General features: G+C 33.7%; 1 protein-coding gene and 1 pseudogene across 2 annotated transcripts; both read left to right on the top strand.

Moving 5' to 3' along the window:
- The first annotated feature begins 566 nt into the window (after positions 1 to 566).
- Positions 567 to 2,625, top strand: LOC105420992 (pentatricopeptide repeat-containing protein At1g08070, chloroplastic pseudogene; annotated as a pseudogene). Its single transcript, XR_016043128.1, has one exon. The product of XR_016043128.1 is annotated as a pentatricopeptide repeat-containing protein At1g08070, chloroplastic pseudogene (transcript).
- A 1,640-nt stretch (positions 2,626 to 4,265) lies between these two features.
- Positions 4,266 to 5,444, top strand: NRP1 (nodulin-related protein 1). The gene has a single exon (XM_011626747.3). The coding sequence runs from the start codon at positions 4,632 to 4,634 to the stop codon at positions 5,142 to 5,144; it is 513 nt and encodes a 170-aa protein (XP_011625049.1). The 5' UTR covers positions 4,266 to 4,631; the 3' UTR covers positions 5,145 to 5,444.
- The last annotated feature ends 8,926 nt before the right edge of the window (positions 5,445 to 14,370 follow it).

Genomic DNA, 14,370 nt, shown 5'->3' with positions numbered 1-14,370 from the left:
ATCAATTGAAGAATTTTGCATCAGCACAACCTTAGTGGGTGGGTTTCCTTGCTTTTATAGCACAAAGTTGTAACCTCTTGTAGACTTTTTTCCCCATGTTTTTTGTTTATCGGTAATTTAGTGAGGAAGGGGTCCTTTACCTACACTAGGCTTAGTGGGGTGGGTTTCCTTGCTTCTATAGCACAAAGTTGAAGCCTCTTCTAGACTTTTATCCTTTTTGTTTTTTTTTTTTGTTTTGGATTGTATATCAGGAGATCATTTATTTTTGTTACAAAGATGTCACAATTACTACTAATTGGTTGAATGTCAAATTGGATGATTTAAGATATGTTACAAAATTCAAAAAAAATTATTTGGGACTTTAAGTCTAGTCATTAACATACTCACAATTGTATAATTTAAAATCGGATAAGCAAGAGTGATTGTAACTTCATTGTATTAAAAATAAATAATACATTTATATATTATTTATTTATTTATTTTTAAATATTTTAATAAAAAATAAATTATTTATCTATAATAAAAATAAAATCCAAGATATCATATTGTGACACCATATTGTTTTCATATTTACGTAAATTACAATTTACCTTAAACAACCAACCTTGTCTCTCTCGAATCTTAAAATGTTACGATAAACTACCAACCCCAACCAAACTGGATAGACCTCCACTATCCCCCTCTAACCTTCTCTCCATGTTACTACCCACCCAATCTCCCTTCTCTACACCTCTCTCTCCCAAACTACCACCTCCCTCATCTTCCCCCACTCCCTCTCATGCCCAAATTCTTCCCTCCTCTCTCTCTTCCCCAAGACACACCTGCCTTCAACTCCCTCATCAGAACCCACACCCACAACCACCAACCCCATGAGGCCATCTTAGCCTACCACCAAACCATTTCAGCTCCTCATGTGCCCAAACCTTCTCTCTCTATATTGGCCAATCCATCCATACCCATATCATACACCTGGGTTTCAATTCCAATGTGTACACAGACACTGCCCTCCTTCACATGTATTCTCCCTGTAAATCCATGGCTTCGGCCTGCAAAATATTTGATGAAATGACCCAAAAGAACTCCGTTTCTTATAACGCCATGATCACCGGTTATACCCATAATCGCGAGTTGTCGAATGCTCTGAACTTGTTTTCGGAGATGCGAATTTCTGGGTTCAAGCCGACTGAGACCACGGTGACTGGTGTTCTCTCTGCTTGTGCTCACTTGGGTGCTTTGAACCAGGGGAAATGGGTTCATGAAAACACAAAATCCAGGAATTTAACTGTAAATGTCTTTGCGGGTACTTCACTAATTGACATGTATGCAAAATGCAGGAGCATAGATGAGGCCATGGTGGTGTTTGATGGCACGAGGCATAGGAATGTGTACACATGGAATGCCATCATATCAGACGTGGCCATGAATGGCTATGGTGAAAAAGCTCTGAAACTCTTTAGAGAGATGGTGGGTGATGGCCATATCAGGCCTGATGGGGTGACATTTCTTGGTGTGTTATGTGCTTGCAGCCCTGAGGGCCTGGTTTATGAAGGTTACCAGTACTTGGCCATGATGAGAGGTGAATTCAGCATGACCCCATGTATTCAACACTATGGATGCATGGTTGATCTTCTAGGCCGAGCTGGTTTATTAGAAGAGACCATGGCTTTGATTGAGTCCATGCCCGTTGAACCAGATGCCATAGTTTGGAGATCACTGCATGGAGCATGTAGGATTCATGGAAGAACCGATCTCTCAGAGCTCTCAGTCCAGAACGTCCTCCGATTAGAGCCCGGAAACGGTGAGAATTATGTCCTTCTCTCTAACCTCTACGCCCGTGCTCATAGGTGGAATGATGTTGCTCTAGTGGGAGAAACTATGAAACTTAGAGGTATTCGAAAGCAACCCGGGTGTAGCTCAATAGAAATAGAGAATGTGGTCTATGAATTCATAGTTGGGAGGGCGGTTTCAAAAGAGATTTTTAGGATGTCGAGTGATGTAGAGAGAGAGTTGAGGCTTGCTGGTTATGTAGTAGACACAGAGATGGTTTCTTATGATGTGGAGGAAGAAGAGAGAAACTTCTCTAATGTATGACAGTGAGAAGCTTGCTCTGGCTTTTGGGCTTCTAAAGATTCAAGAAGGGGAAGTCATAAGAATTGTGAAGAATTTGAGAGTGTGCAAGGATTGTCACACTTATTTTAAGCTTGTTTCAAAGGTTTATAGGAGAGATATAACAGTTAGAGATAGAAACTGGTTTCACCACTTTAGAGGAGGAGATTGTTCTTGTAGAGATTGCTGGTGAAGGGGCATGGGGTGAGAGATTTTGTGGTCAAGTATCCCCAGCTTCACAACCAAGAGAAAGGTCCTATGAATTGGCCAGGAAATGATTGACAGAAGGAGATCTGGGCCTGAGTGTTGCATAATGCTTGTTTAGGTGATTTTACTGATTTACATTCGCATCAGTGTGGAGAAACTCCGGCTGACCCAGCTCGGACTTGCTTGAGTAACTTCGACTTGCCACCCTAGCGAGTCTGAGTATCCCGAGTTGGGTGATCCAACTCGAGGATCTTAAAAAAAAAAAAAAAAATGAAAAAATATAAAAATCCGAAATAAAACATTTATTTGTAATGTGTTTTTTTTATGTTTTCTGTCTTTTTAACAAAAGTTGGAAAGCGTTTTGGCCCTGAATACTTATTTTTATATTTTTCCTCATTTTGGATTATTTTTAAAGTACTCCCCATCACAACTTGATCTTTTCAAAATCCAGTTTATTTTTCCATCTCCTGTAGATGTATTTTGTTTAAGTTTATCTCGAACATATTTTTCCTCTACTTTGGGTTTGTTTCGTATTTTTTAATTTTTTAACATTTTTTGCTTGGCCAGACTCTACTTGAGACGGCTCGGCCATGTCGAGTATCCAAACCAAAGAGAGAGAGAGAGAGAGAGGGTTTGTTGAGGTGTAAGCACCAAACCATACCCTGAAAAAATCAAGGCCTGTTAAGTTTTTTTAAAAAAATATTCAAGGTTTCTTATCTATAGAAAAAATCAAGGCTCAAGGTTTCTTATCTATAGAAAAAATCAAGGCTCAAGGTTTCTTATCTATAGAAAAAATCAAGGCTCAAGGTTTCTTATCTATAGAAAAAATCAAGGCTCAAGGTTTCTTATCTATAGAAAAAATCAAGGCTCAAGGTTTCTTATCTATAGAAAAAATCAAGGCTTGTTAAGTAAAGGAAAAAAAAGGGGATATGTTGTCCGTTCCATTTTGTTTGACCGTTATTGTGTGATGGTAAAAAAATATGACATATTTATGTTGCGGCACTGAACCCCCTGATTTTTCATTTTTTTTCGCTTCAAGTCTGATATTTTAAATATCGGATCACATATTAAATTTATTTGTTTGATTTTATGATATTTATGGGTCAGTTCAATGTTAAAAACATCAAAAGTTAATTTTGTAAGGTGGTCCGATTTTTCAAAAATCAAACCGGCTTACACTTTAGTCGGTCTATGTCCGAAACATCGGACCGCCTAAAAAAATAAGGTCTACTCATGATCCCAGACATTGGACCACCCTTTTCAATAGCATGGATATGTCGTGTTGATGTACATGCATAAGTACTCCAACATGTGTTACCAATTAAGATGTAATAAGATTTGGTAACATAGCTCCCTCAATGTGCTCCAATTATGATTTCACCTATTAAAGTGGTATGTTTTGTTGGAAACATCGGACTGTCCTTAAATCTTATTTTTTGAGGGTTCAAGGCGGTCCGATGTTTTGAACATCGAACCTTTGGATGCTTTTAGCATCAAACCATAAAAATCATAAAATTAAAAAATATATATAATATACAATACGATGCTTAAAACATATTACCATAAAAAAAATAAAAGAAAACGTGAGTGAGGACCACCAGACCAAAATGACAGGAGAATTAACAAGGTCGACATAAATTTCACTATAAAAACAAACCAAGGCTTTCTTATCCAAAAACCAGAGAGGAACAAATTCATTTGGAATGGGTTTGAGGTCATGGTGGAGGACCACTAAACCAATGAATATTTCTCAAAGATGGATAGGGCATTTAATATTCCGCACTTATCTACCCAAAAAAGTGAGAAATGGAAAAGATGGAAGGATTTATTGTGATCCAAAGATCCCACGCGTTGAGTTCCTCCAGCCACATAAAAAGAACTCACGATTGCTCCTCCAGTACTCTGCCTTAACGCGTTATAAACACTGAAACAAGACCCTCTGTGCAGAGTCAACTGCACCCACTTGCTTCTATATGCAGGCCTCCACAAAGCTATCCATAAGTAACCTTTGTAGAGGGAGAGAACCCATTTGACCCAATTCAGATCTCTCCCCAGTTCCATTATCTTCTCTCAATAGATAGAAACTTTGGAGTGACCCAATTCAGAGACCCCATCTTCTCTAGATCACAATTCTCTCTCCATATCATATATTAGGAGTTTCTATCTCTGGATTTCACTCCAAGCCCATCTTCTTCTCTCTAGAAACTGAAACTTTGGAGAAACCCAAGTCACAGGACCGATCTTTGCTAAATTACAATTCTCCCTTTATATCTCATCTGAACTGAGAGGTTCTCTCACTAGACCCTGAACTATTTGCCATGGATCATGAACTTAGAGAGGGAAAGAAGGGGCACAATCACCATGTGGCCTCAGGAAGTGAGCTCTTTTCAAGCGCGAAAGTTGTTGCAGATGCTGCAAAATCAGCCATGAGCCATAAAACTGAGAATTTAAACAAAGGAAAGGTAGCCGGCGCAGCGGCTGATCTTGTTGAAGCGGCCAGCCATTACGGAAAGCTCGAACAGAAGAGCATTGGAAAATATTTGGGGAAGGCAGAGACTTATCTTCACAACTATGAAGAGACTCATGGCGGTTCAGGCACTAAACCCGGTGGCCACTCGGTGACTGGTTCTCATGGCTCTGATCATTCGAGCAATGAACCTTCGCATAGTTCGCACTCGGGGGGTGCCAAGGAGGGTGGATATGGAGATTATATCAAGATGGCTCAAGGGTTCTTCAACGAACCTTCGCAAAATTCACACTCAGGGGATGCTAAGGAGGGTGGATATGGAGATTATATGAAGATGGCTGAAGGGTTCTTGAAGAAGCACTAAGTTATGGAATTGGCTCTCCGTAAAAGTTGTAACCTTAGATGGATCTTTGTCTCTCTTTCTCTGAGTAATTCTGAAGAAGTTGTGGATTTTATTTGATGTTCTCTCTCTAGTATGGATGGTTTCTTCCTTTGCTGTTATATCAAATTTCTTTTATCATGTAAAACTGCAAGTGTTATGGAAATCGTTTTAGGGGTTTCTTCCTTTAATATTATTGCAAGTAGATCAATAGTTGTTGAGAAGTAGTCTCTCTCTTTGTTCTTGTGGATCTGTTATGAATGATATTTTCCTTGGTTCCTTTCATCATTGCGTCGAGAGGTTGATAAATTCTTGAAAATTTTAAGATTTGCAGGCCCAAGTTTTTCACTCATGTTTTCACTACCCCGTGGAATCCACTCGGACTTTGCCCCTTGCCGAGCCGAGTACCCTGGTGCGACTTGAGCATATTACGAGAAACAAAACAAACAGCACCTCGTCTGAGCCCACTCGCACTCGGCGGAGTTACTCTGCTCGGGCCAAGGCTGAGTCCAAGGACCGAGCCGCGTTTAAAAGCATTGCTAACACTGATCTACTAAAAAGTGTTTTAAATTGATGCATATGATCTTTTTCTTAAGCCCTGTAAATTGGGGGAAGGAAATCTCCAGAAAGAAAGAGTTATTTCTATAGTTCTCTCTATCTCCCTACATTATGAAACTGTTCTAGAACTATTACGGATGGTTTCTCCAAGGAGAGTTATTTCTATAGTTCTCTCTCTCTCCCCCATTCTGAAACTGTTCTAGATCTATTATGGATGGTTTTTCTTCACTATCATTTTTCTCTCTCCATATTATGAAACTGACTTAGATCTATAGAGGATTGTTTTCTCTTCTCTCTTTTTCCTCACATTATGAAACTGTTATAGATCTAGTATCGATTGTTTTCTCCTGCTAGATCAGGTGTGCTGAAAGATTCACTGGTTAACCATTGACTTTAATAGCTGTCTGAATATTGTCACTATTGTGAATGCGTTGTATGTGATCTCTTCCCTTACATTAAAAAATTGGCCTGATATTCCTTGAAGGGATATGTGACGTGCACTACTAATCTATTCTGGTCTCTCTTCCACTCTCTCAAGAAAAATATTCTCTCATTTGGTGGGTACACCCAACTGTCCAGAGCACACTATGAAGATTATTCCCTGGTAGCAGACTTCAGCTTTTTTAAAAATAATTTGGGATCATTTTATAATCACTAAGATGAGCCTTTGTTCAATCATAGCAGCTTATATTTTTAGCCATCTCTCTGAAGGGCACACGGTACACTTACCCCAATAAAATACTTACTTAGGATTGTTTTTTTGTTTTTTTGTTTTTTTTTTGAAAATTTGGACCCATTTTAGATTAAGGAGATTGAATACATTCGGAAAAATTTAAGTGTGGTGTAAATAGACGATGAGATGAGAGAGATTAGATTTATATAGGCTAGCTATGTGTGGCATAGATCCAACTATTAGGAGGTGCAACTTAGTTCCAATAGATGGTTTAAAAAAAGGCATGGGGTAGGCGCAAAAAGATCGGAAGTAATGAGAAAAAAAATGACTTATGGTCTTATTGAGGGTATTTCTTTTAATAGAGCAGAGATGTATATCATAATTTATAATTTGTGTAGTTGACCTCAATTAATTAGAAAAAAAATTTGACGACGATGATTTTAAAATCACTCGATGTGTTTCAACCCCAAGTTATTTTTTATCAGTTTTCGAGAGCATGCTATAGACTTGCTCGCACCAGCAAAAGACTGACTCAAGGGTATTCTTTTATTTGAAAATTTGGATCCTACTTTATAATCAACTAGTATGAGTCCCTGTTCAACCTTAGTAGGCTATTTTATAGTCACATACAGGATGCACATCAAATTTCTCTACAGGTGAGTTGCTAGGTGAAGATGTTGTGTCCTAAAATTTGGGGTCTTAAAAGAACTCTTATTCGATAGATAAATGGCTTTATCCAAAGATTAAGGAAAATGGATTGATAGGGCTGCAGTCCTATCAAAATAAGTAAAGTCTCACCTCATAGCTCATAAAAAATTGCAATTCAAGTATTAAAAAACTCTATTCAAGTATTGAAAAACTTATATGTCGTTCATCTTGGATTGAACGTTAGGGCTGTGAAAAAAAAAAAAAAAAAGGATTTTAAACTAGTGTACATTGTAACAAATTATCTAGACCGTCCATTTCACCTTAAAAATAAGTGTTCAATGATCCGTAAGATCTATACCATTTTTTAAATTTCAAATTTTATTCCCTATGTTCGAAATTGATTTTAGAGTATAATTTTGTTGCCGAAAGTGTTTTCTGGATAAGAATTTAAGGTGAGGCTTTATTTTGTTTTCATAAAACTTAGGCCTAATATAAACTTCATCTAATGATTAACTGTTTATCATGCTATCACAGGAGCATATAATCTTTTGGCAATTTCTTAACTCTGAGTGTGTAAAATACGAATAGAACTCAGAGAGAAAAAATTAAGCAATGAACGTAATAAAGAGTATGGAATACATGTATACGGGTGCACTCACAGAGTTTGGGGGGAACTTTACTGGACTACAAGCATTGCATAAGGCATGTACTTCGTAGTTTATAGTCTCTGGTCGATTGTCTTTCTGGGTTTAGGATACAGGGTTTAGGTTTTCTTAATTCATGACAAAAAATGCTATCAAGTTTAGAGCTTTGGGTTTTCAGGCTTTTAAAAATAGATGCGATTAGCATGCGGCCAAGCCCGCACGTGTAGAAATGCAGGCTTGGAATAAATATATTTTTTAAATATAATTTGATCTTAATTTTCAGAGAATATATAATCTTTAACGTGGAGATCATGCATATGAATAAATAAATAAAATTTTAAAATTAAAAATAATAATTATATTAATAAAACATTTGGACCGTTAGTTACAATTGTTTTTAGATGGAGCACCTATTTGTATCCATCTTTAAGATGGATGCCTTATACCTCTAGACCGCATTTTGTACAAATGAGATGCAGCCGCATGAAACAATTGTTCTTTAAAAATCTATTACTTTTTAAAATGATTGTTAGTTTAGTCCAATTTAGGGTTTAAGATTGGCGACCCATCAATCACCATTACTTTCAAAGTCATTTATTAATTTTTGGGCACGGTCTCTATGAGGCTGCCTACATAGTGTAGAAATGTGGGCTTGACAATAAATATATATATATATATATATATATATATATATATATATATATATATATATATATATTAAAATAATTTGATCCTAATTTTTAGAAAATATATAATACATGGAGATCATGAATATGAAAAAAAAATGAAAACTGGAAATAATAATTATATTAAAAAAATATTTGTACTGACAGTTACAATTGTTTTTAGATGGACCACATACATGCATCCATCTTTAAGATGGGTGCTCTGTACCTCTGGACCGCATATTGTAGAAATGTGATCGAAAAAATTTTCCTTATTTTTTTAGGGTGTAGGCCTGATTTTAATAAATGCAAAGGCCAAGTTTCCACACTTTTCCAATCCCTTGGCTTAATTAAGTACTGTTACCCTTCTTCCTAATAGCAAGTTGTGCGCATGCTATTGAGTAGTGAGTGAACAATAGTAATAATAATGGAAAATTATTAGAATATGTTTTATCTATCATTTGACATTTTAAACGGTTCCAACTCATGATCATACATATTTGGATAGAATTTTTTTAATTAAATAAAAAATAATTTAAAAATTAAGTAGTTCATCTCTTTAATATATTTAACAAATTTTTAAAATAACAATTATAATTATAATTCATCAAATAAGCAAAAATGATAATAGAAATCAAACACTATAAGTCAAGTATCTAAATTGGTGCACGGAGAAGAACTTGACAATAAGGAAAAAGTTCATATAAGCGTGAGGCCCTAAATAATCCAATTAAGGAAAAAGTTCATATAAGCGTGAGGCCTTAAATAATCCAATTAAGTCACATCTAAAAAATTCATTAGAAGAGGTTATTTAGATGTTGAAAAACCCTAAATTCAATCATCTCAACCTCAGGATATGTGGACACGAGAAAAAATAGATTTTAAGTTTTGAAAATAGAGTATTTTGTTATTTATTATCTAGATCATTAATTTTCAGGATTTTTAAGTGTTCATGGGCCTACTCGATCTACAATATTTTTTAATTTTTTAAATTTTTAATTTTATAATTTTATAATTAAAAATAAAAATAAATTTTTGGAGCATCAAAAAAAAAAATTGATACTAAAAATATATACGTCAGCACTATTTAAAGATGCGCCATACTTTGATTGTTTACGGACTCGGCCATGTACAAACCACACCCTAATGACATTGACGCCGCTTCCCTTTGTTCACAATGGCCATCGATACCCCAAGTTGTGATTAAAAATCACAAACCCAGCCAATCCATTCTACATCTAATGGATTAAGGTATTTGTGATTTTTAATAACAATAATAATAATAATAATAATAATAATAATAATAATAACAATAACAATAATAATAGAGAAAATTTACATAAGGTTGCAACTTTATACTATAGAAGTAAGGTGCACATCAAAAATCGAAAAGAGTGATCCAAAGTTGGAAAACCTTCCAATTTGATCATTTTGACATCGAGGTGTTTCGATATAAAGAAGAAAAAAACTTTCAATTTCTAAAAATAGTATATATTGTAATAAGTTATCTGGACTATCTATTCCCAAAATTATCATGTGTTTATAGATCTGATCGATCTTAACCATTTTTTAAACTTTAAATTTCATAATTGGAATTGAACATGGATTTCAAGCTATTTTAAGATTTTCGACATCAGAATTACATATTCTCGCAAAATTTAGAGGTGCCTCTTATATGTATAAAATGGGCAACTTACGTAAACCTCATCAATAATAATAATAATAATAATAATAAGAATAAGACATGAATCCATAAACAAAAAAAACTAGGTATTCAGTGGTGTGATGCTCAATTACATGAGTAATGTTGGGGGTTGGTGGATGGTGTGACACCTTTGTTTGTGTATGGAAGGTCAAGGGTTTGCAGCACTCCTTTTTGCTTATTTTGGGAGAGCAAATTTGCCTATATATAAATCATACGCATGAATATTTTAATACTATACATGCACACGCGCAACCAAAAATACTATAAATCACTTTTTAAAATTGAATAAATATACTAAAAAGTGTCATACCCTTTTTTTTAAAAAAAAATAAAGAACTTATAGAAATATTATATTTTGAGCATTTAAATTTATCGTATACATAAGTATAGTTTACCGCATAACAAAAGCTTAATGTTTGAGTAAGTGAATTTTAAATGGCAAATTTTTGTTAAACAAGAATAATTTAGGGATAGAAAGTTTCAGAGTAATTTTTTTATTCTATCCTTGATAAAGAATTAAGGAATTTCAAAAATTAAAAATGTATTTTATTCCGGAACATGCGATGAAACCTGATTTAGAGTTATTAAGTGAGACTAATGCATGTAAGGGTACCTTATTTAACCGGACTCTAATGTCCAAAGTTGTGTTGAAATTTGCAATTGACTTCGACTCGATAGGGGTTCAATTATAATTCAAGTTTGATTTGAATCGGCGAATTTTGAAACACTACAAATAAAGTTTTTACTATGTTAGGAGAGGGAAAAAATATTTTAAAACAAACAAATTCAAAGACCTTTATTGCAAAATAATAAAACGCACTTGGATCTTAAAAGATTTAGTGGACAAATCCATATATTTACCTTATGTATATAATGAGATCATTTATCTTTTGTACGATGCGGTCAAAATTAATTTTTATCATTAGATGTGAAATTGTGTTGCTGTATTTATTCCATCGGCCGAGTTTAAAGTTCAAAAGAAAAATTATGTATTAATTGTGACCTCTTTATAGTATAACTAAATAATCTAATTATATACAATCCATTATTTTATTTCTTATAAAATGAATGAGAGAGTTTGTGTATTACTTGTTTATTAGAAACCTTTATAGGCTTTTAGCATGGTGGTTAGGGCATAGAGACCACATGCTATTCCATGCTTTCAAATTTCAAACTGCAAAATCCAAGGGAACATCACCTTTTATAATAATGAGTAAAACGATGACAGAGTGAAAAGCTTAGAGAGAGAAAGAAGAAGAGATCTGGAGAGAGGAATTTTTTTAGGAAAATTACATAAATATCCATTATATTTTTTGTTAGTATAAAAATACCTACCTAAAACTTTTCAACTTAATAACTTTTTTTTTAAGGACAAAGCTGTCCATTTTTTGTATTTGAAAAACCTTTTTTTTTTTAAAAAAAATTTCGGGTTTTCAAAAATCGAAATTAAAAAATTTCGATTTTTAAAAAACAAAATTTGTTTTGTGTTTTATTGGTTTTTGAAGCTCTCTGTCACTGTACCCTTTTTCTACCGGAGTTTTTTTTTTTTTTTTTTTTAAAATTTACAATGGGGCAAAACCCTGCAAACTCTAATATGCCATAGAAATGGCTAATAGAAAAAACGCCCTCGAACGATTAAGATTCAACCTAAGATAAAGCGGGTTGAAAATTTTGGTTGAACCACATCGTAAAATCAATGGAAACCTGTTAAAACGGCCGGAAAAGATGTAGATGGTGAAAGCTTGCAATGGTCCAAAAAACTCATAAGTTCAGATAAATATAGCACGCTGACAACCAATAGAGTTTGGCCCAAAATTGAAATTCAAGTTTCCTAAAAGGATATTGAAGATAAACTTTTGGCTCTCTTTCTCCCCAACCTCCCCAAAAAAAATCCATTCACCAAAACTAAACTTTCTCCATTTACATTCATAAATCTAAATAAAATGAGATTGAAAGCAGTGGTTTTAATTGGTCAACAAAAAAAAGAGCTTGAATCTACATAAGAAGGAGGATTTGGAGAGAAAGTTGGTGAAGAAGACTTCACTAGAAAAAGGTAAGAGAGAGAGTTTTAAAAACCAAAAAACAAAAAACAAAATAAATTATTCAAAAATCAATTTTTTTTTAATTTACCTTTTTGAAAACCAAAAATGAAAAAATTTTGGTTTTTAAAAAACCGAAATCTTCTGCGTAAATTCGCACGGGAAAGAGGGAGAGAGAGGGGGATTCTCATGGAGAGAGAGAAGAAGAGTGGGATACCCATGTAGTGAGAGAAAAATAGTGGGATTGTCTGGTAGAGATAGAGAGAGAGAGAGGGGGGGATTCTGAATGAAATTATACGAGAAGAGAGAGAGAAGTGGCGTCCAACCTTTCTCATCTAATTCATTTGGTCCACAAAACAATATAACTTTTTTCAAATGAGAGAGATGTTTGCTTCTCTCCTCTCCACTCATAAATTCTACATTTTTTTTTCTCATTAACGTCTTTTTGGTGGAGAGAAAAAAAAGAAGAGAAGATTATAGGGGGGAAAGGGAAATTTGTAGAGAGAAAAGAAGAGTCAAGAGGAGATAGAGTGACGGAGGACGACTTGGGAAACGCAGTATATGGAAAAATATATAATAAGATCATTTATTTTTGTTACAAAGATGTCACAACTATTCTTGATTACTAATTGTAAAATTGGGTGGCTACAAATATTCTATTGGTTAAGCTCAAATTTCAAAAAGAATTAATATTGGAAAAGAATTAAAGATGACACAATATGAAACATAAAAAAAATAGGTAAGTTAGGAAATTGTGAATATTTTGAGTTTTTTTTTTTAAAAAAAAAAGTGAAAACAAAAATTCGATATGTAAAAATAACAGAATATACGATTATAATTTTATTGTTATTGTTATTGTATGGATATACTAAAGCCATTGAACACAAATTATGTCTTTACTTAATATCATTATAGTAATAGTTGACAAATTTTATCCCAACTTTCCATAAAAACAATAATGACCTTACTCAATTGTCACAAAACATATGACACATTTTTCGGATCATATAATGCACAGCAACAACAATACTAAATGGAAAAAGTTTACCTAAGGTTGCAACCTTGTAGCATAAAAAATGCCTAAAAATCAATTTAAAAATATTGGTCCGATGTTGAAAGCCCTCTAATTGATCATCTCAACTTCGAGATGTACGGATGTGGAAAAAAATTAAAAGATTATCAAGTCTAAAACTATAACATCTTGTAATATATTATCCAGGTCGTCCATTCTTAAGATTTTATCCGCTCAATTTGTAATATTTTTGTAGTTTTAAATTTCATAATTAAATGTAAAGTACATTTGCAAGTCCATTTTTAACGTATAGGATTGTTGTTCGAAGACAAAAAAAAAAAAAGTTCCTCGATATGGGATTGTAGTAAACTAAAATACAAAACCCAATAATGTAAAATAATGGTCCATAAAAAATGCCATGTTGTATACACCAGTAAAATAATTTTTTTGAAAAGGTGTGTAGATAGAAGGCAACAAAATGTTTAGACAAATCCACATATTTGAATCTCACCCTGGTTGCTTAAATCTATAGTTGTTATTGAATTTTTCTATTGCTCTTTATAATAGGGAAAAGTAGACAATGAGATTATTTACCTTTTGTATAAGGTGGACACAATTAATATTGACCACTAGATGTGAAATTCGGTAGCTGCATCTATTCCATTGACCAAATTCAATATTCAAAAGATTTTTTATCGAACTTTGTGATACACTCAAGCTATTAGATTTCATGGTTATCAATAATTGTGACTTCTTTGTACTAAAATGATAATTATGACTTCCTTGTATTAAAAGACAAATGGTCTTGCTGTGTGCGATTCTATTTGGGGATTGTACACTATGACAACCACTTATATTTATTATTGAGCGGATACGATTACTTACGGTCATTAAATACCACATTAATTGGTTTGGGGGATGCCACTAAAATTGAGATTTTGTTTGTTTGAATTTTGAATCTAGTAATGATGCTTTTTATAAACACCTAATTTGAAACCTGTAAGATAAAATTGATTGCGATATCCTTGTGCTCAAAGTTATGGTCTTTTTATATACTATTTTTCTACGATGTATAGAGAGATATATCTATAAGAAATATAGGAATTGAAAAGAGAGATTACAAAAGAGAAAGATACATACATTTTAGGGTACATTTGGTGTACATGAAAATATTTATGTGAAAGTATTTTCACATGAAAAAATTCATTTATATGATTAAGTATGGGAGTTTTTTTCACACTAACATGTTGCCAATTAATGTGAAAGA

This window comes from Amborella trichopoda, chromosome 10 (assembly GCF_054954075.1).
Source record: "Amborella trichopoda isolate Santa Cruz 75 chromosome 10, AtrichopodaSantaCruz75HAP2 v2.0, whole genome shotgun sequence".
NCBI lineage: Eukaryota > Viridiplantae > Streptophyta > Magnoliopsida > Amborellales > Amborellaceae > Amborella > Amborella trichopoda.
This window is presented reverse-complemented; position numbering and strand designations above follow the sequence as displayed.

Coding starts and splice junctions, on each gene's coding strand:
- NRP1 (XM_011626747.3), top strand. CDS start 4,632: ATGGATCATGAACTTAGAGAGGGAAAGAAGGGGCACAATCACCATGTG.